This window comes from Neolamprologus multifasciatus, chromosome 16 (assembly GCF_963576455.1).
Source record: "Neolamprologus multifasciatus chromosome 16, fNeoMul1.2, whole genome shotgun sequence".
Lineage (NCBI taxonomy): Eukaryota > Metazoa > Chordata > Actinopteri > Cichliformes > Cichlidae > Neolamprologus > Neolamprologus multifasciatus.
The window spans coordinates 32926637-32948581 of NC_140454.1; the positions used below are offsets into that span (position 1 = coordinate 32926637).

Genomic DNA, 21945 nt, shown 5'->3' on the forward strand with positions numbered 1-21945 from the left:
AAATCACCAGCTGTCACTCACAACACGCTGAGAGGAGACCAGGGAAGGACACACAAAGGCACACAAGTGAAAGCACACAAAATGCATTATTTGTCACACATGCACTCATGCACCATGCTGTGCAGGGGTTGTTCTGGGTCTGGTAACCTTCTCTTAACTCAGCAGGAAGCAGAAGAACCTCCTCCATTCTTGCTCTCTTTCTTCACTTTAGCAAGTTGATAAATGGCTCAAACCGGTCTTATGTGGAGAACAACCTGTGCAAGGATCAATACTGTAAATGTATTAGGAGCTACCCAGATTACTGCCTCTACTCTGCTGTGTTTGATTTCTTTCTAATGCCATTTCACAATTTTTTATGTACTCGTGCAGGGTGACTTTGACTCAGGAGGTAGAGTGAATTGTGCACCAAGGTTCTGGATACTACAGTGTCCACATATTGAAGAGTCCTTGGGGAAAATACTGAATCCCAAACTGCCCCAAGAGCATCCGTCAGAGTGTGAGTGTGTGCTGATTAGAAAAGTGCTTTAAGGGATAGAAAACAGTGCTGTATGATTGAGTGAATGAGGGCTGTGGCTGAGTGCTAGAAAAGAGCTGTACCATTACCATCTGTGCAACATGCTTGTGCCTTTATGGCCTTCAGTACTTCTAATTTCCAGCCACATCGGGAGCTCTCGGCTGTTTCAAATAAACAACAAATAGGTAGGGTAATTTCCAATAAACAATGTCAAAAAAGGAGGAGGAAATGTCTTCCACTTGCATTATGACTGAAGATTTATTTCTCTTATACAAACTAAAGCAGTAACAATGAATCCCATGTAGACATACTGTATTTTCCGCACTATAAGGCGCACTAAAAATCCTTTAATTTTCTCAAAAATCGACAGTGTGCCTTATGTATGAATTCTGGTTGTGCTTACAGACCTCGAACCGATTTTATGTGGTACACGGCGCTCAAAAAGCTGTCAAAAATGTTTTAGTCCGACTTTGGTAAGCTACGAAGCCGCACCGCTTGATGGATTGTCAGAGAGTTACGGCAACTGTAGTCAAGGGGCCTGGCAGAGTAATCTGGGTCCTAAACTCCGTCTGATTCAGGTCCCAAAGTCAAACGAACACTGCAGCATCACTGAGAGTTAAAAACTGTCTAAATTCTTTCATCTTTAATAAAATGATCAGCGTTGCTGCTTTACCAGGTGGAACAATTAAGTTTAACATCCATGAAAACAGAATTTATTACATTTAACAGAGTTAGAAGTTAGCAGGAAGTTAGCTCGCTAGCTTGATATAGCATGATACCTAAACATGATATAGCATGTTCTCACTGAGAGATTTGTTAAAAAATTCAAACGTACAGCTCTGCTATCACTTCCAACATAAATGAAGACAGAAAACTAAACAGCAGTGACGTTTGTAGGGTTACTGAAGTTGGACTAGCTGGTACATGATGATGATATGATCATCATTATATACCAAAGAGTGATCGCTAGCAACACAGCTTGTTAGCATAACATAAACACAGTGAAGCTGGAGGATGAATGCTAACTTTTTTCCACTTGATAAAAGTTAACGTGAAGGTTCCCGATGGTTAGAGACAAATGCAATCGCATGGCAGGATGCTGTAAACGGACCAAACTTCAGTCAGGAGAACAACTAAGATAATACGAGGTTAGTCTTTAATATACTGCAACAACATGGAAATAGAGCAGCTGTGAGAGAATTCAACATTAATGAATCAATGGTATGGGAGTGGAGGAAGCAAGAAGAACGAGTTGAGTAAAGTTTGACTTATCTGACCATTTTGTTTCGCTTAATGCGCCTTATAATCCGGTGCACCTTATGATCCGAAAAATACAGTAAGCACGAACATTTCAAAATAAGACACTGTGAAGAATGGACTTGTCTCCCAACTCCCTGAACCGCAGAGGTTCTCATCCTGCAGTCAGTGTTGCCAACTCCTCAGTAAGGAAAATCGCTATTGGTTGTCCTAAAAGTCGCTAGAAGTCGCTAAATGACGTCATCGCCTAATTTGCATAATTGGTCATGCTAATGTAATTGTAACCTACGTTGTTGAAGAGAGAAATAACATCGTGGAAGAGACATAAAGTGAGTAAAAACGTCCTAAATGCATTTAGAATTTATTTAGAACTACAAATTAAATTTATTTTAGCAATTATTGTTTTTTAATGTCACAATTCCAACCCTGCTCCTTTATCCGGGCTTGGACCGGCAAAAGTGACCCGAAATAGGCACTCTGGTGGAGTTACTTTGTGTGTGTGTGTTTATAAGTAGTTTTAAACCTGATCCACAAAACAGCATAAGAGTAAAAGAATTAAAGAAGAACTGACTGCGTTACAGCACCCCCTGCTTCTTGAGAGTAAAAGCGATATGCGCTTCCACGTCTTTTTTTTAGCGACTTTTTGTAGAAAAAAAGTCGCTAGGGGGTCTGAAAACTCGCTAAATATAGCGACAAAGTCGCTAAGTTGGCAACACTGCCTGCAGTCGTGCCTAAAGTGGGAAGCTTGATCTCACACAGTGCAGCATCATCACCTGAGGTGGTTCACCTTAACTAAAATGTTAAAATTATGGAAATCTTAAACCTCTATGCATTAAAATCAGGCATGAAATTAATTTTAAACCAAAAGTGGACATCTGAAGTTTTCCGATCTCATGCACCGGCACGGTCTCGCTCATCCTTGCTCCATCGGATATCGATGTTTGGTCGGGATCTGGAGCCCCATGAGTGCCATTTTCAAGAAAGTAGTCTAATAAAGTTCAGCATGAGTCTCTTAACATCTGACATAGACGCTGTGGGATTGAGTGTCACAGTGCTCTGTGGTAAAAGGGTGAATTTTAACCAAAACCATGTTTTTCCCGAAATTTTAGTGATTAAACCTAAACAAGTAGTTTTGTTGTCTAAGGCTAACTGTGCAGTTTTGGTGAAAAAAGAATCTCATTACTCAGACTCGTCTGGTTGGCAGTCATGTGAATGTGCCATCAGGCGCTCCATCTGTCTCATAGTGCAGACTTTAGTTGGTTGTTGTGTTCACATCAGAGAAAATGCTCCTCAGCGTGTGTGACAAGGCACCCGAGAGGACCAATCATCAACAATCAGTGCTCATCGCCGGGTCAGCTTTAGGCAAAGAAAATGTTTTCAGGTAAAATAAGTACTTTGATAAGGTGAGGGAGGTTTGTTGTCATGGTTACGCTAATTAACACATGGTTAAGGTTTACAAAACAATTATCGTCATGATTATAAAAAAACTTACACTGTTTTAATTTCTGGAAATAAAAAGCAGACAGATGCCTTCTTTTATAACCTGATCCTCCAACACGCCATCCTGTAAAAATCACCAGATTTTTCTCAAAGCAAAAGAAAACGTGAGTGAAAAAGATAAAGTAACTACAGCCTCCTGGATTTAAAAAAGACCTCACGATCAGTCGTCTGTTTAACATTTAAAAGACATCATTAAACTCCAGTGGCTGCCTCTGGCTTTGGAGAAAATGGCAGTATTTGACTCCCCGCGATGAAAAGGCACGGGTAGCACCGTGACCCCAAACACCGATGTTTGCATCCAGGTTCTGATCTGTGGACGGGTGTGAAAATAAAAGTGCTTTGAGTAAAGACTGGGAAAAGATCAAGCTTTGATTAAAACTTTAATAAAGTCTTTGACTTTTTTTTAATATTTAACCAAGGTTATGATCTTCTCCTAACCTTAAACAGAAAAAGTTCATCTTGCTTCAGTTTCTAAGACCAGGCGTTAGCAGGAATACAGATAAAATAGACTGCCTATCAACATTTCCCTTATGTAGCTCATTGGATATCTCACTTATATCAACACAGATGATGTTGTTGCATTTTTATGGATTAACACTCACATATATTAAGGCACATTTTTAGTCTCTTTTGCATTAGAGCTCCTTTCACTCAACCACAGGTAACATCCTCTGTTTTTCTACCTTGCACAAATGCACACAAAGGCACCACAAAATAAAATAAAACCACACATCCAAACATGTCGATACACATACATGCGCTCTTAAAGGCAGTCATCTGTCACTCTCCATCAAGCAGTGAATAATACACCCATCTGTCAGCAGTCCAATAAGTACTGCTGCCCTGAGCTGCTGATAAATGCACAACACAGTGAAACAGAAAAACAGAAAGAAAACCCCACAAGTAAGTACAAATAACCCTGCATCACACACATAGACAAAACCCCACATACTGTACACACACACACACACACTGTGAGTCATGATTGATGCTTCGAGGCTCTGTATACATGTGAAGCCATGGGGGCATTATTATGAAATTATTGATAGTGGACTTTCATCCCCTTGAGAGGTAAAAGGAAACACGCACACACACAAAGGAAACCTGGTGAAGACAGAACTGGCCTACATCATACATCATTATTTTTTCTTTCCTTTGGCATCATTATGTGACATTTTTCATTAAAAAACATCACAGAGCACCGGAAGCCTCTTTTCCCTCTAAAGAACGACACGAAATGCTGCAAAGAGAACAAAGGCAGCTATTAAATCACATTGTTGCTGGCAGGTGGTAACAGTAGTTTCAGGCCTGTATGCAAATTGATCACAATAACTTGCAGAGTCCATCAGGAACACATTTGTAGATCTTCCTGTAATATGTCTGAAATCATTCCAGCTGAACAAATTGTCCCTGACCCGACTTATATTGGTTTTATTTCCTCTTGGACAACATTCAAGCTTCCTTAATTCCTACTATCATTTACTAATAATCACACCATTCAAACTGCGTACCACAGGGATGAGTGTGTAGTAACTGGATACATTAAATGCCTTTTTTGAAAGTCCTTTGCAAGCAACAAACATCTAAAGCTTGAAACTGATGGATGTGAGTAAAGAATGGGTTTCCTCCTTTGGCAAGCCTCCACTGCAGCTGTGTTCAGCTGTTTGTTTGTGACTCTTTTCCCCTTTAGCTTTCTCTTTAGGAAGTGAAATTTCTGTGAACAGTTGCAAAATATTTGACAAATGCCCAGGTTTCCCCTCTCGCTGTGTCTCTTTAGGTTATTCTCCATCTGTACTGGAAACTGAATGAAGAGCTCTAAAAGGCGCATCTGACAGAAAATGAAAGAATGAGTGAAAGCTCACACATAATCTCTGTGTATTTTCTTAATGGTGATATTGAATTTAAAATCCTGCTCCTCACATACAAGGTCTTAAATAATCAGGCCCCATCTTATCTTAATGACCTTGTAGTACCATATCACCCTATTAGAGCACTTCGCTCTCGCTCTGCAGGCCTACTTGTTGTTCCTAGAGTATTTAAAAATGGTAAATGGCCTGTATTTATATAGCGCTTTCCTAGTCCCTAAGGACCCCAAAGCGCTTTACATATCCAGTCATCCACACATTCACACACTGGTGATGGCAAGCTACATTGTAGCCACAGCCACCCTGGGGCGCACTGACAGAGGCGAGGCTGCTGGACACTGGCGCCACCGGGCCCTCTGACCACCACCAGTAGGCAACGGGTGAAGTGTCTTGCCCAAGGACACAACGACCGAGACTGTCCAAGCCAGGGCTCGAACCGGCAACCTTCCAGTTACAAGGCGAACTCCCAACTCTTGAGCCACGATCGCCCACGATCGATTTAAAAGTAGAATGGGAGGCAGAGCCTTCAGTTTTCAGGCCCCTCTTCTGTGGAACCAGCTTCCAGTTTGGATTCAGGAGACAGACACTATCTCTACTTTCAAGATTAGGCTTCAAACTTTCCTTTTTGCTAAAGCATATAGTTAGGGCTGGACCAGGTGACCCTGAATCCTCCCTTAGTTATGCTGCAATAGGTGTAGGCTGCTGGGGGATTCCCATGATGCACTGGGTGTTTCTTCTTCAGTCACTGTGTGTCAATAGACCTCTCTGCATTTAACCATTCATTATTATTAACCTCTGTCTCTCTTCCACAGCATGTCTTTATCCCGTCTTCCTTCTCCCACCCCAACCAATCACAGCAGATGGCCCCGCCCCTCCCTGGTTCTGCTGGAGGTTTCTTCCTGTTAAAAGGGAGTTTTTCATGTGATTGTTGGGTTTTTCTCTGTATGTATTATTGTAGGGTCTACCTTACAATATAAAGCACCTTGAGGCGACTGTTGTTGTGATTTGGTGCTGTATAAATAAAATTGAATTGAATTAAGATTTGGTGTAATTTTGCATCTTTGTGGTGTTAACTGCAGATCAGTTTGTTGAGTGTTTAATTTTGAATAAACAATAAGTTACATTTTAAAATTCAAACACGTCATTCAGTGTAAAAAGTTTTTATTGCAGTTAAAGTGAACTTACTGAACCTGAATATTAGGAACCTGATAAAAAAAAATGCTGGACTGAGGTTTTTGTATCTAAGCTCCTCATGCATTCAGTCTGTTATTGACACTGATGATTGGCTGGACCTTGTTGTAATGAATTATATGTCTGCCTCATGGAGAGTGCTCTTCATGTGGCTGGATGTTGTGAAGTGGTCTTCTTTATGATGCTGTGAGCATATATCATCGTGTTTCAGACACGTTTGTGTTTGTGCTGCAGAACTCCCCGGTGCAGTAATTGTTTGAATATTTTTGGCCACCCCTAATGTTCCCTGTTATCTCACCAAATTATTGTTTTGTTTCTGCAGCCTAAGGATGGCCTGCCTTTCCTGTTTTTTGGTGTTTTTTTGTGCTGGGATCTTATTTGACCACACGTTGTGACAGCAACAGCTTCCAAATGCAGATGCCAAACTTGGAATGGTTTAGAGACAGTTTAGCTGCTTTATTGATGAATAAATAGCCCGCACCTGTCCATGAAGCAGCTTTTGATCACTGCCCAATTACATTTGGTGCCTTGAAAACAGGTCGCTACATTTCCTGCAAACTCTGTCTCCGGTTTATATGTCGATACTCCAGAATTAAAGCTTAAAGTCTGTAGGAGAAGTTATGTCTAAAGGCAGAGAATGGTTTGTGTTTTTTTCTGTACATCATTTTAAATCTGAGCATGAAAGCTCAATAACAGATTTAATGGATGACATACTTAAACATCCGTCTCTGCACATTACTTAAGCATAACCTCGAGAGCTTTTTGCCTCACATCAGTGAAATTAAATACTGTTTAAATGCACCAGCCACACATACAGTTTTTCATACACAGAGCTGTGCAGACTTCCTCCAAGTGTTTATTTTAACAAACATAATCAGAGACAAACAGGTGAGTGTCCAGTGGGGGCACCCTTCCCTACAATACTGAGAGCCAGAGCTAAACCGGAGTCTAATTTTGTGCAACATTGAAGTGAACACGCAGTGCGAGGCTGCTCAGTAGGCAGATCGAGTTTGATCCAACACATATTGACAGGTATGTGTGGGTACGAGCCTTTGCAGTGAGGTAAAGTTGGTTGTGTGGGTTAGGAGAGGAAGTACAAAACACAGGCTGCTGGTGCCAACAACACCCCCTGAAACGCACACACAGACACACAGACACACAGACACACACACGTGTGCGCTCACACTTGTGCCACCTACCCAGATGAAAGAGTTGGCTCTGTGGCAGACCACTGCGCGGCCCTCTTGAGGGTTACTGCTACTATTTCTGGGATAAGGAGTCAGCAGGCAGGCCTGTGTGTATTGTACAGCATGTTATTTCGCAGGCATTTGAGTATGTTCCATATCTGAAGAGAATGTGTGCGAGTGACTCCTGCTGCAATCACACTGAGGCTTGAGCTTCATTATTAAGTAAACACACACACAGACACACACACAGTCCTCCGAGGGGAGAAACCACAGCCTCGGATTGCTGAAGAGTCTTAATGTCAACAACTGCCTCTAAAAGCACAAGTGTTTGTGGCTGAGCAGCAGTTTAAGATAAGCCGAAGGCTACTGAACAGAAAGACTGATATCATCGCAGCAGAATGTGCTTGCTGTAATGGTGACTGATGGCACGTTCACGAATTAATCAAGAGGGGTAAAAAATGAAATATGGAAGCAGCAGGTGAAGAAGACACTTGTGATAAAATGTTTCATAAGAGAAGCGATGGAGGAGCGAGGGAGGCATGTTTGAGATGATTTACGGCAAGAGAGAAGCAAATGGTGGAAGACATGTTGGGGAAAAAGCACAGGTGGTAAAGGAAGAAGAAGAATGATGGTAAATGGACTGGTTCTTATATAGCGCTTTTCTACTCTTTCTGAGCACTCAAAGCGCTGTACACAACTTGTACATTCACCCATTCACACCCATTCGCACAAGCACATTTTTCTAAGTGCTTTTTCTAAGTAACACTCACACACACATTCATACTCCGATGGATGCATCGGAGAGCAATTTGGGGTTAGTATCTTGCCCAAGGATATTTGGCATGCAGACTGGGGAAGCCAGGGATCGAACCACCAACCTTCCGATCAGTAGATGACCTGCTCTACCACCTGAGCTACAGCCACCATGATGCAATGAATGATGCGATCTGCAGTCACGGAGAAAAGAAATTACACAAAGAGCAGAGGCTTAATTTTAACAGCGAATCATGGTGTTAGTCATGATTTGGGCATCTAAGTATTTTAGTTTTAGTTGACTAAATATCATGAGATCATAGTAGACTAAATCTAAACTCAGACTGTTGTGTTTTTATCAGTGTGTCTCAAGTTTTCTTGAGATCATTTATGAAATGTGTCCATGTGTCTGACGTTCTGTCATGCTGTCGTGAGAAACGGGGATCTAATTCATCAAATGTGCGCATCTGACTTTTCTGCACAAGGAGGCTTCTTCTGATTGGCTCTTATCTCTCCAGAGTAATTTCATCTTATTTTCAATTGTTAATGAAAGTGTCTGCACATTTCGTCATAGTTTTCTGTCCTCGTGCGTTAGTTTTTGTTTAGTTATCATCTTGTTTTGATGTAACAGCTTATTGGTCAACTGGAAACCCTTCTAAACAAGTTCAGTCTTTTTTTTTTTTACTTGTGCTGTCTTTGACCTTTAGCATGCTAACTGAGGTCTGTAGACTCTGAGATAGAGCTCTGGGGTTTTTTCTCAGTTTCTCTGAGCAGTGCACGATCTGACCTCCGGCTGAATTGACCCTGTGCACGAGAAAATGCTAACTTCCTGGTTTGAGACCGGATGTGGGGTTGTACATTTCCGGTAGGTTTACTTTGCGGTCAATCGCTACTGCGAAGATATACTCCAAAATTGATGTCCCAAACTCGAAAACGGAACGATCGCGTTAAGTTACAAAGAGGAGAAGGTGGGAACACTCACCACTGTTGTGTCATAAAAATCTAATGATCAATTTTGATGTTTAAAGAGTTTAGATCGATCAGTTGTTTACATCACTAAACACAAGCAGAACTGCAGCAGAAGACACATCGTCCACATTCAGAAGCACATCTCTGTATAGTGACTGGTCTTATGATTTAAACAGGCAAATGTTCAGCATTCAAACTACAGGTGAACAATAGTCAAACCAGATGTTTTCCCTGTTATGTCGATATCAGCTAGTCAAGTACACACCTACACAGCATGTTAACAAACCGTGAAAAAAAGCCACACAAAAAATTAATGATTGCTGGTAACGGTTTCTATACATTAGTATTTACGAAGGGTATGTTGTGACTTACCTTCAAAATTACAGCGGTCCCTCGCTATAACGCGGTTCACCTTTCACCTCGCTGTTTCGCAGATTTTTCAGTGCAAGTTTGCATGCTTTTTTACGTCCTGCGTCCTGATCGCTGCAGACGATCTCCTCCGTCTCTCCTGTACAGTACAGAATCGCTGCATCTATTGCTAGCAGTGTGACTCTGAAGTGCAGTGCTGTATGTCCACAATGTACACGAAACGTTTTGCACCGTCAAAAAATAAAATTGGCTACCACCTATCACTGGTTATTTTTAGAACATAACACCCGCGATAAACGAGGGACAGCTGAGAAATATAACATTTGAATCCTTTTCTCTTTTCCCCTGAGGCGTGGGGGAAAAATATTGACAAGTTGATGAACATTATTTACAGATATATTGGGTAAATGCCCGAGACATCTATAGAAATGTAAATCGCCGCTTTATTTATTTATTTGCTTAACTTGTTTTGGACCGTAAACAGGGCGCGAATAGGACACCGGAAACAAAGCTCCCCACAGGAGTTTCCGCACCGGAAGTAGCATATGCTAACGTGCACATAGTCAATTGGGTAGGACATCCACTCCTGGGATCTTTAAGTCTGACGTCATTAGCTGTTTCCGGGACCAAACTCCGCTTCAGGTCCCAAAGTCAAACAAACACTGCAGCATCACTGAGAGTTACAAACTGTCTAAATTCTTTCATCTTTAATAAAATGATCAGTGTTGCTGCTTTGCTAGGTTTAACTATTAAGTTTAACATCCATGAAAACAGACTTTATGAAGTTTAACTGAGTTAGAAGTTAGCAGGAAGTTAGCTCGCTAGCTTGATATAGCATGATACCTAAACATGATATAGCATGTTCTGACTGAGAGATTTCTGAAAGATTAAAACGTACAGCTCTGCTGTCACTTCCAACATAAATGAAGACAGAAAACTAAACAGCAGTGACATTTGTAGGGTTACTGAAGTTGGACTAGCTGGTATATAATGATGTGCTACGTGATCGCTAGCTACACAGCTATGTTAGCATAGCATAAACACAGTGAAGCTGGAGGATGAATGCTAACTTTTTTCCACTCGATAAACGTTAACGTGAGGGTTCCCGATGGTTAGAGACAAATGCAATCGCAGGGCAGGATGCTGTAAACCAGCGGTCCCCAACACCCGGGCTGGTCTGTAAGTCATTTTGTGAGTGGATTTATTTTTTTGGATTTATTTTTTTGGATTTATCCGCGACACCTTAAAGGTCGCGACACCTTAAATTGTCGGACATAAACCGGTATGGCGCAAAAAAGGTTGGGGACCGCTGCTGTAAAAGTACCAAACTTCAGTCAGGAGAACACTGAGATAATCCATCCCCAATACAAGGTTAGTCATTAATATACTGTTGCTGGACTGTAGCTACATCGTAAGGGTTTAAAAACTGAGCTTTAAAATGAACAGTGGTAATAAAAACCGAGAGAGGCCAACAGTGATCACTGACTGTTTTTAGGGGCTTGTTCAGATTAAATAGAACAAAACACAAAACATTAAAACATGTTAAAAACACAACAGCCTTGTAGTGTGGACCAGGAAGCAGAGTTCACACGTCATCACTTAAAGACCGGATTAGCAGCTGTTTTGAATGGTTTCCACTTGGCAATAATCTTTCTTACTGCACAACGATGGACTTTAACGGTTTATAAATGACCTTATAACCCGGATAAGCTTGATGAACAGCAACAATTGCTTCTCTTAGATGTCTTTCCAAACTGCCAAAACATCTGCTTTCATCCAGGTGCCCACACTTACTGATGATTGATTAATTAGTGCATGTGATTAGCATCACCTGGTTGCAGTCCAGGTGTACTTTGTTTTTGACTCGCTGCTTCTGCAATTTGGCTGAGTTTTTGTTATAAAAGAGACATAAAGACAAAAAACATTTAATTTCACACAACCAATTCACTCAGGTGAGTCCCTCGGTTTACTGCAACTTTTTAATTTGGCTACTTTTTCAGGCACACTTGCCAGCACCTGGCAGGAGGCCAAACAAATAAAAAGCCAGAAATCAGAAAGCAATAAACCTTATGCTGTGATTAGATTTACAGCAATCTTATTTGGACATGTGTAGCGAGGAAAAAAAAGAAAAGCTTTTGTCTGATGAAACATAATTTGATTTAGCAGCGTGCAGCCAGTGAGTTTGGGACATTAGCAGAGCAGGGTGCGGGAAGCTGCCAAGACCGTCTCACCCAGGCGCCCACCCAGGTGGGGAGAGAGAATTGATTTTATATGGTAAAGAAAATATTTTGCACTTAACTTCCTTTCTGTCCACTACAAAATGCCAAAATCTGATTTAGCAAGAGAGACTAAAGCATGCAAATCAGATTTCTACTGCATTGTTTTAAATATCCTTTTCTGTTCTGTCCACTCCTCTAAAAATTCATTGCAGCTTTATTCAGTCGATATGATAATCATATAAAGTGCAATGGAAATGATTATGTCTATAAATGAGAAGTTATTGTGAGGGCTATTAAGGGAACAGTTATAATACATGTTTTTATCTGCACTTCCAACAAAGCTGAAAAGGATAAATGTCCTTCTGCACAGTGCACATCGCTGCTCTGCACAACATAAGAATGCAAGCTCACGGGGTGTTGTGTGAGGTCGTAATACGGCCAAAAATTGAACTATTTAATGCACCTTCTTTTTACTGATATGATTTTGTTTATTGGGGTTGTTGCTGCCGTGTTGGGTTAAAGAAAAATGTTCCCAAAGCCGCTGGATTTCTGCTCGTCCATTTGATCCTTGAGTATGGATTTATGCACGTAAGCAACCCGAGCCAACAGCTGGAACAGTTTTATGCAATGCAGAGTCGGTTCACCTAGCAGCTCAGTTTTACTGTCTTCTAGTAAAACCACAGACTTACTGTATGCACAGGGCTGCTGATGCATGCTATTCAGCACAGAAGAGAAAAAAGTTAGGTACCACTTGTGGGGCATCTGCCTCCATGACATCTAAATGCAAACTTATCAAAGCCAGAGAAGGACATCCAGACTGAGCTTTGTAATAGCACCAAACTTTAAAAAAAACATCTATTGTAAAGGTCCAATTAGTCCAAGACAAATTGGCTTTTACTTTATTTTTTAAAAAATAATTTGAGCACTATCAAACAATATCATATGAACATATTATTACTATTTAAAACATTCTTTGTTCCCCCTTTCTTTGTCTGATTTATTGCCTCGCTATCAATCACCAGAACAGCTCCAGTTCCATCCTGAAACTTTTGGTTTTGATCAAGAGAAACAAAACGATGAAACATGGAATATGTCCTGTGTGTGTGTGTGTGCGTGTGATCAGTGATTCGTGCTTCCGAGCAGAGTTAAAATCTGTGTTAGTAGGTTACACTCTCAGCAAATGTCAACCACAAGAGACATGCCTGAAGTGTGAGTACAAAGTGTATGTGTGAATCTACAGGCTTGCAGACGTTCACACTGATACACTTGAGTTTGCATGAGCCTCTGTTCAAGAGCGTTGGCTCAATGCTCGTGCAGAAACTTTGACTTGTGTTCATGCTTGTGCTGTTGTGTGTTTTATGTCAGCAGAAAGCGTGAGAACCAGGTCGGTCTCCTGAGAAGAAGAAAAACAGTGAAACGATGGAGTGATGAATAAATGAGGGCAGGAGTGATGAGAAAGAAGAAAAAGAAATGCTGATGCCGACAGGTCAGTGGTAACGGCTCTCTGAGCTAATTACACGAGGCTAAGAGCAAACTTCAGTCGTACTGCACAGAGTCACAGCCAATTAAAAACAGTATAAAGGGGAGCAGATGGTCAGGGATGTTGGGCAGTGCAGGAGAAATGGTTTTCCTATATTGGACCTTCTCTCACTGTGGTTTCACATAAACTGCTGGTGTGCTGCCTCCGTCTTGAATCTGGTGCTTTATGATGCACACACACTCTTGTAATTGCACACAATGTCGTGCCCAACTGTAAGGCAGTTATCCAAAACTGTTGTCACTTTGGGCCCATCAGTGCTCTCGCTCTTAAGATAAATTACTTGAGTGGGTGACAAATTTCCTGCTGTGATCTTCCAGCTCCATCAGGCGTGTGTGCTTTGGTGTGTTTTCATGGGTGCGTGTTAATTAGGAGACTTGATTAAATGAAGAGAATCTTTGATCGTTCCTTCTTTGCCCTCTCACGGGTACAAACTCCAAAACAGCCCTAGGACGCAAAGAGTGTGAGGGTGGAGGAGCGAGTGGAGGTGAAGGAGAGAGGGAGCATAGGAACCAGGAGAGGCAGCGCTGGTTTCTCTGTCTGCTGGCTCGTTCACGTGCTCACAGACGTCTGTGGTTCACCTTCTGACCTCGGCGTCCTCTTCACTTCTCAGCAGCTCTGTTACATTTGGTGAAGCTCAGCCCTGCTTTTGTTCCACTCATCCTGCTGCAGCACATGTCCAACAAGTGGAGGTGTTCATACAGCCAGCATAGCTCTGATCTGTCCATGGAGACCACTCAGTGATGTAATACCCAATAATAAAATGCATGTCAGCTAGGGAACGTCCAATCAGCTGCAGCTGGGCCTAATAAACAACAAATGTTAGCATAATATGCAAAATTAAACGTTAATAATGTGAAAATAGAGACATTATTATTATTGTTTTTACACCAGGAGTAACTACATTTGGAGAGAAGGATGGAGAGCCAGGCTGTCAGCTGCAATGCTAATAATCTCTCGCAGGCTATCTGAAGGATCTCGTAATATAAAACTAGCTGCCCAGCAAATCATGACAAACTAGTTGAGTCCAGTTTTGTGTAACTTGGCTTCTCGACAGCTGCCTTTCCGCTCAGATGATTTCTGATGAGGCTTCAGTGAACAGCAGATGGATCAGCTGAAGGTCCAAATGCAGATCTCAGGTCCTTGCTAGTTTTTTCCTGCTTCTTAAGGATGTGACTTTTAGGTTTTTAGGTGCTTGAAAATATCATTTCAAATTTGTTCTTTGCTAAGATTTCTGGGTTTTATGTGTAGACAAAATACCAATTCTTCCCATCTCGTAGGTGTTTTTTAAATCCCTGAATGAGTCATAGTTCAGAGTTAATTGTCTTAACAAGCAAGTAGACATTCTTTTGAAAATGTTCAGGCAGGAGGACTAGACTAAACATGAGTGGGGGGAAAGCCAGTGCCCAAAGAAAAACTTTAACAGCCCTTCAGAGAGCCTGGACCAGCTCAAGACCAGTTTATTTCTTTTTCTACTGGTGTTATGTATGTATATATGAATGTATACATATGAATATAAATAAACACAAAACACCAGACTACATGTTGTTTAGCCTTTATTAAATAATAATAATAATAATAATCATAATAATAATAATAACATTAAAAAAAGAAATTTTTCTGTACAAAGTCTACAAACAACAGTTTGAATAATCTGGCCAGTGCCGTAGGTTTGTGTTGATGTAGCGTACATATGTGTGTCTGTCATTAGTGTGTGTGTGTGTGTGTGTCCATCGAGACAGAAGAGGTAATACTATGTGGACTTCCAGAAGGAATGAGTGAGTAAAGTCACGCAGGAGGAGAGACAACTTCATGAGTGTGTGTCTCATTGTTTCTATAGAACTGTTGTAATATATTGTCTAGTCACTGCTTACAATTCGTGTGTGTGTGTGTGAGAGAGTAAGATATCAGTTGGGAGAGAGAAAGAGTGAGAGAGAGCAAGCAAGAGAGACATAATGAGAGAGCTCCAAGGCACTTGGAAAACAGTCCAATGAAAACACAGTTAGATGGACAGAAAACTCTCCGTCTCCCTCCATTGTTCCCTTCCTTCATCTCTCTTTCAACACCTTTTACTATTCCCTTCATCTTCTTTGTTTATTTTTTCTTAATAGGCCTCCTGGCTATATCGATGCGTGCCCTTGAAAGAGGAGAGAGGAAGACAGAGAGAAAGAACGGGGGCTGCAGGCAAAGATGCACCGAGCGCGACACGTTCTCCTTCCCCCCCGTTTCCTCTGCTCTTTGAGTTTACACCGTAGAAGATAACAACGTGATATTTCACAGATTCAAAAGGAAATCAAAACCTACTTCCTAGGATTAAAGTTTCATCTGTAAAAGAAAGAGGCGGAGTCCAGCGTTTAGTCCTCCAGTCTGAAGTCGTGTGTGTCTCTCATCGTCCACCTGTCCTCCTCACGCTCATCTTTTATCTTTTATTTTGTTTGCTTTTTACTTTCGCAGTCTTTGAATACGCTCACATGCACAGAATAACTGGATTGGATATTAATTTGATCAAAGTTGTTTTAATGTTCCCAGTTGAAACTTTTTGGATGGATTTTCTTCTATTAAAATTATTATATAATATTAATATAAATAATTAATATTAAAAAATATTAATTATGCTCAGTAATTTCTTATTCCATACACAAAATAGCACAGGTGAAGTTTGCATTAGAAAAATCTATATTTCCCCAAACCTTTCTGTCTGAACACAAGGTTTGCAGATATATTTAACATCAGTGTTTTTTTGTTATGTTAATGATAAAGTAGAGCACTTCGGGGAATATTAAAGCCGACCTCGAGTCGGCAGAACTCCAACCTAACATGGTTTCTTTTTTAGAAATGTCAAACAAATTACTGGGCGTTGATTCGGTTAGATATTCATTTGCAGCACTTTCATAAATGATTAAACTTGTGATAAAAGCTGCATCTTTATCCTGCTTTTCACAGGCTGCATCACGAAGTAAAACCTGTGTTTCTTGTCAAATTTGCACGTTTACCTGCTTTTCTTTTGCAGTCTCACTAAATGTTTTGCCACCAATAACATTTCTTTATTTTGTGACTCAATTGCGTGCATGAAATACAAACAAAATAGAATCACAACAGCAGAAACACACCTGGGATGCTATCAGCTGTCGAAGATACCTTTAAGAAAGGCTCAGTTTAGGCTAAATGATCGATTGCTTAGTATTTTTTTTGAATAACACATTTGGCACTTGCATGTAAACACAACCATTTTTGTCTTTGCCTCTGTCTTCCTCTCTACCTCTGTGTGTGTGTGTGTGTGCCTCCTCCTGTTTATCAGTCTCTCCAGCAGCACTGGCCCTCCTCGATGGCTGTCCTCCGATACAGCGTATACTGTAGTTAGCTTAAGGCTCGATTGTGTGTCCAAAAAAGTCGACGGTGCGATTTCCGTTCTCCTCCTGTAGTCTTTCTTTCGCCTTTCATCTTTGAGTGGCCTTTGTTTAGAAGGGTAAAGTTAAGAGTGGTGGATAAGCGGCGTGACGACTCATCGCTCTTAATCCCCGCAGCCCTACCGTGCACATACAAGGCTCTTTGGCAATCCATAGGTTGCAATAAAACAATCACTGACATTTTGTTCACACAGTGTCTGTCCATCATTTGGGCATCGTACAGTTTGGAAAGCAAAAAAATAGAGATATATACCAAAAACAAACTCTAGAATACTGAATCTAAAGCACGACTCCATAACAGCATGTTAGATTTTGATAAACCTCTGATTTTCTGCCTTACTTTATCTTTCCTCTACTCTTTGTAAAGACTCATAATCTGTAATGGAAAATAGGCCAAAATAGCTAGTAAAGGACTGAAAGAACACTTAAGACCGTGGAGTCCAACACAACGCTAAAATAAAAGGCTAAAAAAATGGCATAAGAGCTCTACAGGGCGGCTACGAACTGAAGCTGGCTTTTCTTTACCTTTTTTTTCCCAAAGAGACACAAGTCTAAAACAGAACAAAAACAGTCACCATTACTCTTCTATGCCACTGGTTTCACGAAGCGCAGACCGGGGCAGACACAGGAGCGAGCGAGCGCCACATGGCAGGCTAATGGACGTTAAAAACTCACAGAACTCATATCCAACACTTTCAGAAACAAACCAAAAAAAAGAAAAGAAAATGTCCTTTTTCATACTCCTTTCCTTCTTTGCCATTAGAAATCTAGATCATTTGAGTTGTGTGGTTCAATATCTTTTTAAACTTTTTTTGGAGGGGGGGGTTAGGCATTCACTTGATATGTGTTGATTTCAGTCAAAAATGTCCCACTGAACCGACCCACTGGTGCCCTGTGGAACATGCTTCTGCTGTTCGCGCTGAAGTTTCACGTCTGCGTCAGTCACGAGGGCGGATCATCAAATTCCTTTCTTCATCAAGAATCCCAACACTTTAGCCCAGACCGTGCTGCCATTTGTAGTCCAAATGTCCAGACTGTCACAGGTGCTGTAGTCCGTTCTTCTCGATGTCATCCCAGTGGCTCGTGGGTAATATTCAATGGTAGATCGATCATTAATACTCTTTTTTTTTTCATTCCTTCATTCAATCACAGGCTTTTAGAATCGAGCAGGCTGTCTCCTGCAGGCAGAGGAGAAAATGGACTATAGGCGGGGGGAGACGGGGGTCACGTGTTCCCCTAGTTTAGGCCTCGTAGCATGTAGGGGAGATAAAGATCACAAGTTCCCGCTGGCACATGGACAGTCGGGGAAACTCCGGGTTCACCCCGTTAGACATCAGAGCAAGGGGTTAGCGGGGCATTAGGTAGGGGACACGGGGGTCGAGATTACAGATAGTGCTTCGTTTTCGTATTGTCTGAGAACAAGATGACTTGCGGGGGCTCGCGTCTTCCCCCACCATCACTCTCCAGAGTTCTCCTCTGTGTCCTCATGCCTCTGAGCAGCACCTCTGCTGGTTCATCTTAACTTTATGCTTGATCCCGTCGTACAGCTCAAAGTTGTAGTTCTCCAGTGTCGTGGAGGAGCGCGAGGAGAGCCCGCTGTAGGAGCACGTGCAGTAGAGGAGGAATCCCGCGCACACCGCTCCCAGCAGGACGCCTAACGAGCTCATCACGATGATGGTGAGGAGGATCGGGTCGAGCGTGTACAGCCAGGCGTTGTCCTTGTCCTTCTCTGACACCAAGGTGACGGAGGGGGGGTCCATGTTGGAGGAGGGGGTGGAGAAGGAGGATGGCCACCCTGGGAACACATAGTCTGGAGAGAAAATAGGAAATCTTAGCAAGCTGATGTATTCAAGACCACAGTTGTTACTGATTAGCAACTTTGGAAAACGTAATGCAATTAATTACTCTAAAGGTACGATCTGGTGCATGTGGTGAGCGCTGAAGTGTGCACTCCTTCTTAGTAAGGCAATCGGGCTAATGCGAATAATGAATGTGTGCACACGAATGAGCCAATCCGCAATTAAGTGCTGCATTTGGAGTGTTTTATGGACGAACACACTACAGACAAGCAGGAAAGCTGTAAACAGACAGTAAACAGACTTGTTTAGCGAGCTAAAAGCTGAGTACTCTCGTCTTGTTTCTGTCAAGGGGCTGAAAGAAACAAGGAGCAGTGGGCACACACACGTAATCTGTGATTGTTACAGACAGATGTTTTTCTCGGTGCCCAGAAGGAAGCTGTCTGTCTCACTTTGTCTGCCGTGGAACATGAAAGAGGAGGAGGACGAGGAAGAACGCACACCATATGCACACGCAGACATGCGCTTTTGCCAGCTCGCTCACACTCGTCTCCTTTCTTTGCACACGCAGCAGAGATTGTCTGTCACCGTTGCCACGGGCTCTTTTCTGGAGCAGCCATAGGCACGCCTGTCCTTAAAGAGCAATTTCACTTGTCTTTGGGTGAGACTTGTAAAACAGCCACGATAGCCCGAGGCTGCGAGGAGAGAGGAGGATAACCTCACCTTCGTTGATGGGGGGCTTGTGGTTGAAAACAGGATCTTTCTCAAAATCTATTGGCCTGGGATCTGTTAAAGAGACAGAAAGAATAAGAGTATTAATCTAAAGCGTCTGGAGCTACTCGAGAGTCCCGCCGCGATAACGTCGCTCCGTGTCTACGCTGCATTTGTAGATGGGTATCAAACAGCTCAAAGAGTTTAAACTTTCTGAAGAGATCAGGGAAGAAAGCTCCTCCAAACTGTTTTGTCCCGCGCTCGGTCTATCAGCGAAAAACAACATCCAGTCTTACCGAACTCTTCTCCCAGACTACCTGCGTAAAGCCAGCAACTTCCATTATGTGATAAGCATCAGTGCTCCTTTTTTATTTGCTTAGAAATGAAAAGAAAGCTGAGAGGAAAGACGCGAGTGGAGGCTGAAATTTAAAAAAATGAAAACACACAAAACAGTTTCATAGAAAAATATTACCTTTATTACCTTCACATTCACCACAGTTTATTTTCTTTTTATTCCAAGACCGTGAAATTCAACAAGCTAAAATACCACTTTAAATGTTCGAGGCAGGCCAGAGTGCAAGGCTTTGGAGGTTTTGAGGGCTCAATTCTTCTTCAGTTTTATTCAAGGAAATTGACAGTCCCCAGAAATAAATGGAGCAATATCTGAGCAGCTGATAATCATTTACTGCCGGAGCAGAGGAATCAAAAACACATTATGAAGTGAAACTGTAATAGATATTCAGAAGATAAAAGGTGAAAAACTCATTTAGAACATATGAAAAAAGCTTCATTTCCTCAATTAGATAAAGTTGTTCGTCTGTGAGACAGTTTTGGCATCTTGTGATTACACCTTCAATAAACTGCATTTACAAACTTTACATATTTTCTTCAAAGCTTACAGATGAATTCCTTTAAATGACACCTGCTGCACCTGAAAGACTGTTTTCTAAAAATTGATTTTCAAACCCAATTAGAGAACAAACTAAAGGAATTAACCAAATTTTAATTTCATTTCAAATATTAAAACGACAAACAAATCCTATGCTAATTGAGTGCATTCAATTAAGCGAACAGCGGAGCGTTTCTAAATGTAGTTATTTGACTGACATCAATATTTAATGTCCTCAAAGTGCATGACATTGAAAGACAACCATCAAATCTTGACAGAGGCAGAGAAAGTGCACAAAAGCAATATAACAGCAATGTGGCTTAGGCCGGGGATGAAGAAGTTCACAGCCTCAAGGCTGATTTTATTCAGGCGGAGCGAGTGAACTAAACTCAGCTTCATCTGAGGCCGTGTTTCAAAATGATCAAGCCTCTCTGCTTCCAACAGATTTACAGAAGAAACATTTAATTCATTAAGAAATAAAAAACAAAGCATTACACTAAAGTAAGATAAAATCTCAACGCGTGGTTTTATCTAAATTTACAATCAAGCTGAAAGCATGAAAGGTTGCAAATCTAAAAAGTGATTAAAGAGAGCGTCGGCAGCAGACTTTAATGAATTAATACTCTCGTGTAATTAGATGTAAAAACAGTGCAGTTATTCAGAAGTTAATGAACCCGGTAGCCGTGCTGTAATTATGTTTTAAAGGTTCCTACTGAAATGCAAAAGACGACACGTCTGTAAATCTGCAGCCTGACTACAGACCCTCCACGCTCTAAATTCTCCTTTTTCACTGCAAGCATTGACAAAACATTAAATCACTTAAAGAAAGATAAGAAGAAAAAATCGGGATAAAAACCAGAGGTTTGGACGCTCTTTGGATGACTGCTGAACGCTTTCTAATGATCCTGGCTGAAAGCCCTCGGGCGAGGATCCTGAGAAGAATCATCACATGGATCTGAAAGGAGATTAAAACTCCCCGTAGCCCCATTTTATCTCCCTTCTCCAATTAGTAAAGAGAAAAATAAAAAAGGATCTTTTTATTCAGGAAGAGACAGGGATGGCTCTTTGGCACCATTTGCTGTTCCAGAGGGGCCGAGGACCTGTTAGAGTGCTTGTACGATAATATTTCCACAGGAGGAGGAAAGAGAGAAAAAATAGAGATGGCCTCAGGGCTAGAAATGCTTACCGCAGGGCTTTATGAATGCAATCAGCTCCATTATCTAATTAGAATTATTAAAAGGCTTCAAAGTAGTCTGTGATGGAGAAGGGAGAGGGAGGGAGGGAGGCTGATTTATAAGGGCCGCATGAAAAGACGCCAGAAACTTGCAAAAGTTCGATAGAGAGTGAGAGAGAGTGCAGGGGAAAAGTGCACGGGTAGCACAACATAAATACACCCGTATATCATTCCTCTATTTGAATCCAGCCCCACATTGATTGGGTTATGGCACAAGGCTGCTAGAATGAGTCATATAATGTGTAAATCATACGCGAGTCAATTGATATGGAAGGGAGAGGGGCTCGGCACACTGAAAATGGATATGCAAGCACAAAATAACTAAAATACTTGTTGACTAAGGCACAAAACAGCATTTTATAAGATGCAGCATGATGAAATAAGCCAATATGGGGAATATCTGCAGTGTGGAAAAGAATGCATGAAACAATGATTTTGATAACGGTGTTTTGAGAGCTTGCTGCAAATCTGGGTTCTTGGCTAATAGAGGTCTGCGGTGGTTAGATGGCGTTTGCTCGTCTGTGTGTGTGTGTGTGTGTGCAGTGCA

At 41.5% G+C, this 21945-nt stretch overlaps 1 protein-coding gene and 2 long non-coding RNA genes across 4 annotated transcripts in view; 1 reads left to right on the forward strand and 2 right to left on the reverse strand.

Annotated features, from left to right (window-relative positions):
- Window positions 1-10174, reverse strand: part of LOC146501126 (uncharacterized) — a 144447-nt gene extending 134273 nt beyond the window's left edge. The window contains exon 1 of the long non-coding RNA XR_014869775.1: window positions 10139-10174. This is a non-coding gene — a long non-coding RNA (uncharacterized LOC146501126). The remainder of the gene's footprint in view (window positions 1-10138) is intronic.
- Window positions 10175-10875: 701 nt separating this feature from the next.
- On the forward strand, window positions 10876-20990 carry LOC146501128 (uncharacterized). The gene is made up of 3 exons (XR_014869785.1): window positions 10876-11879; window positions 13190-13310; window positions 15473-20990. It is a non-coding gene; the product is annotated as an uncharacterized LOC146501128 (long non-coding RNA).
- The window catches only part of nrp2b (neuropilin 2b), a 106692-nt gene continuing 100859 nt past the window's right edge, over window positions 16113-21945 (reverse strand). For both annotated transcript variants that reach the window (XM_085135317.1, XM_085135315.1), the window contains 2 exons: window positions 19288-19350; window positions 16113-18578 (listed from right to left, as the gene is read on the reverse strand). In XM_085135317.1, coding sequence (XP_084991443.1) covers window positions 18253-18578; window positions 19288-19350 — 389 coding nt within the window. In that variant the 3' untranslated portion in view covers window positions 16113-18252. The remainder of the gene's footprint in view (window positions 18579-19287; window positions 19351-21945) is intronic.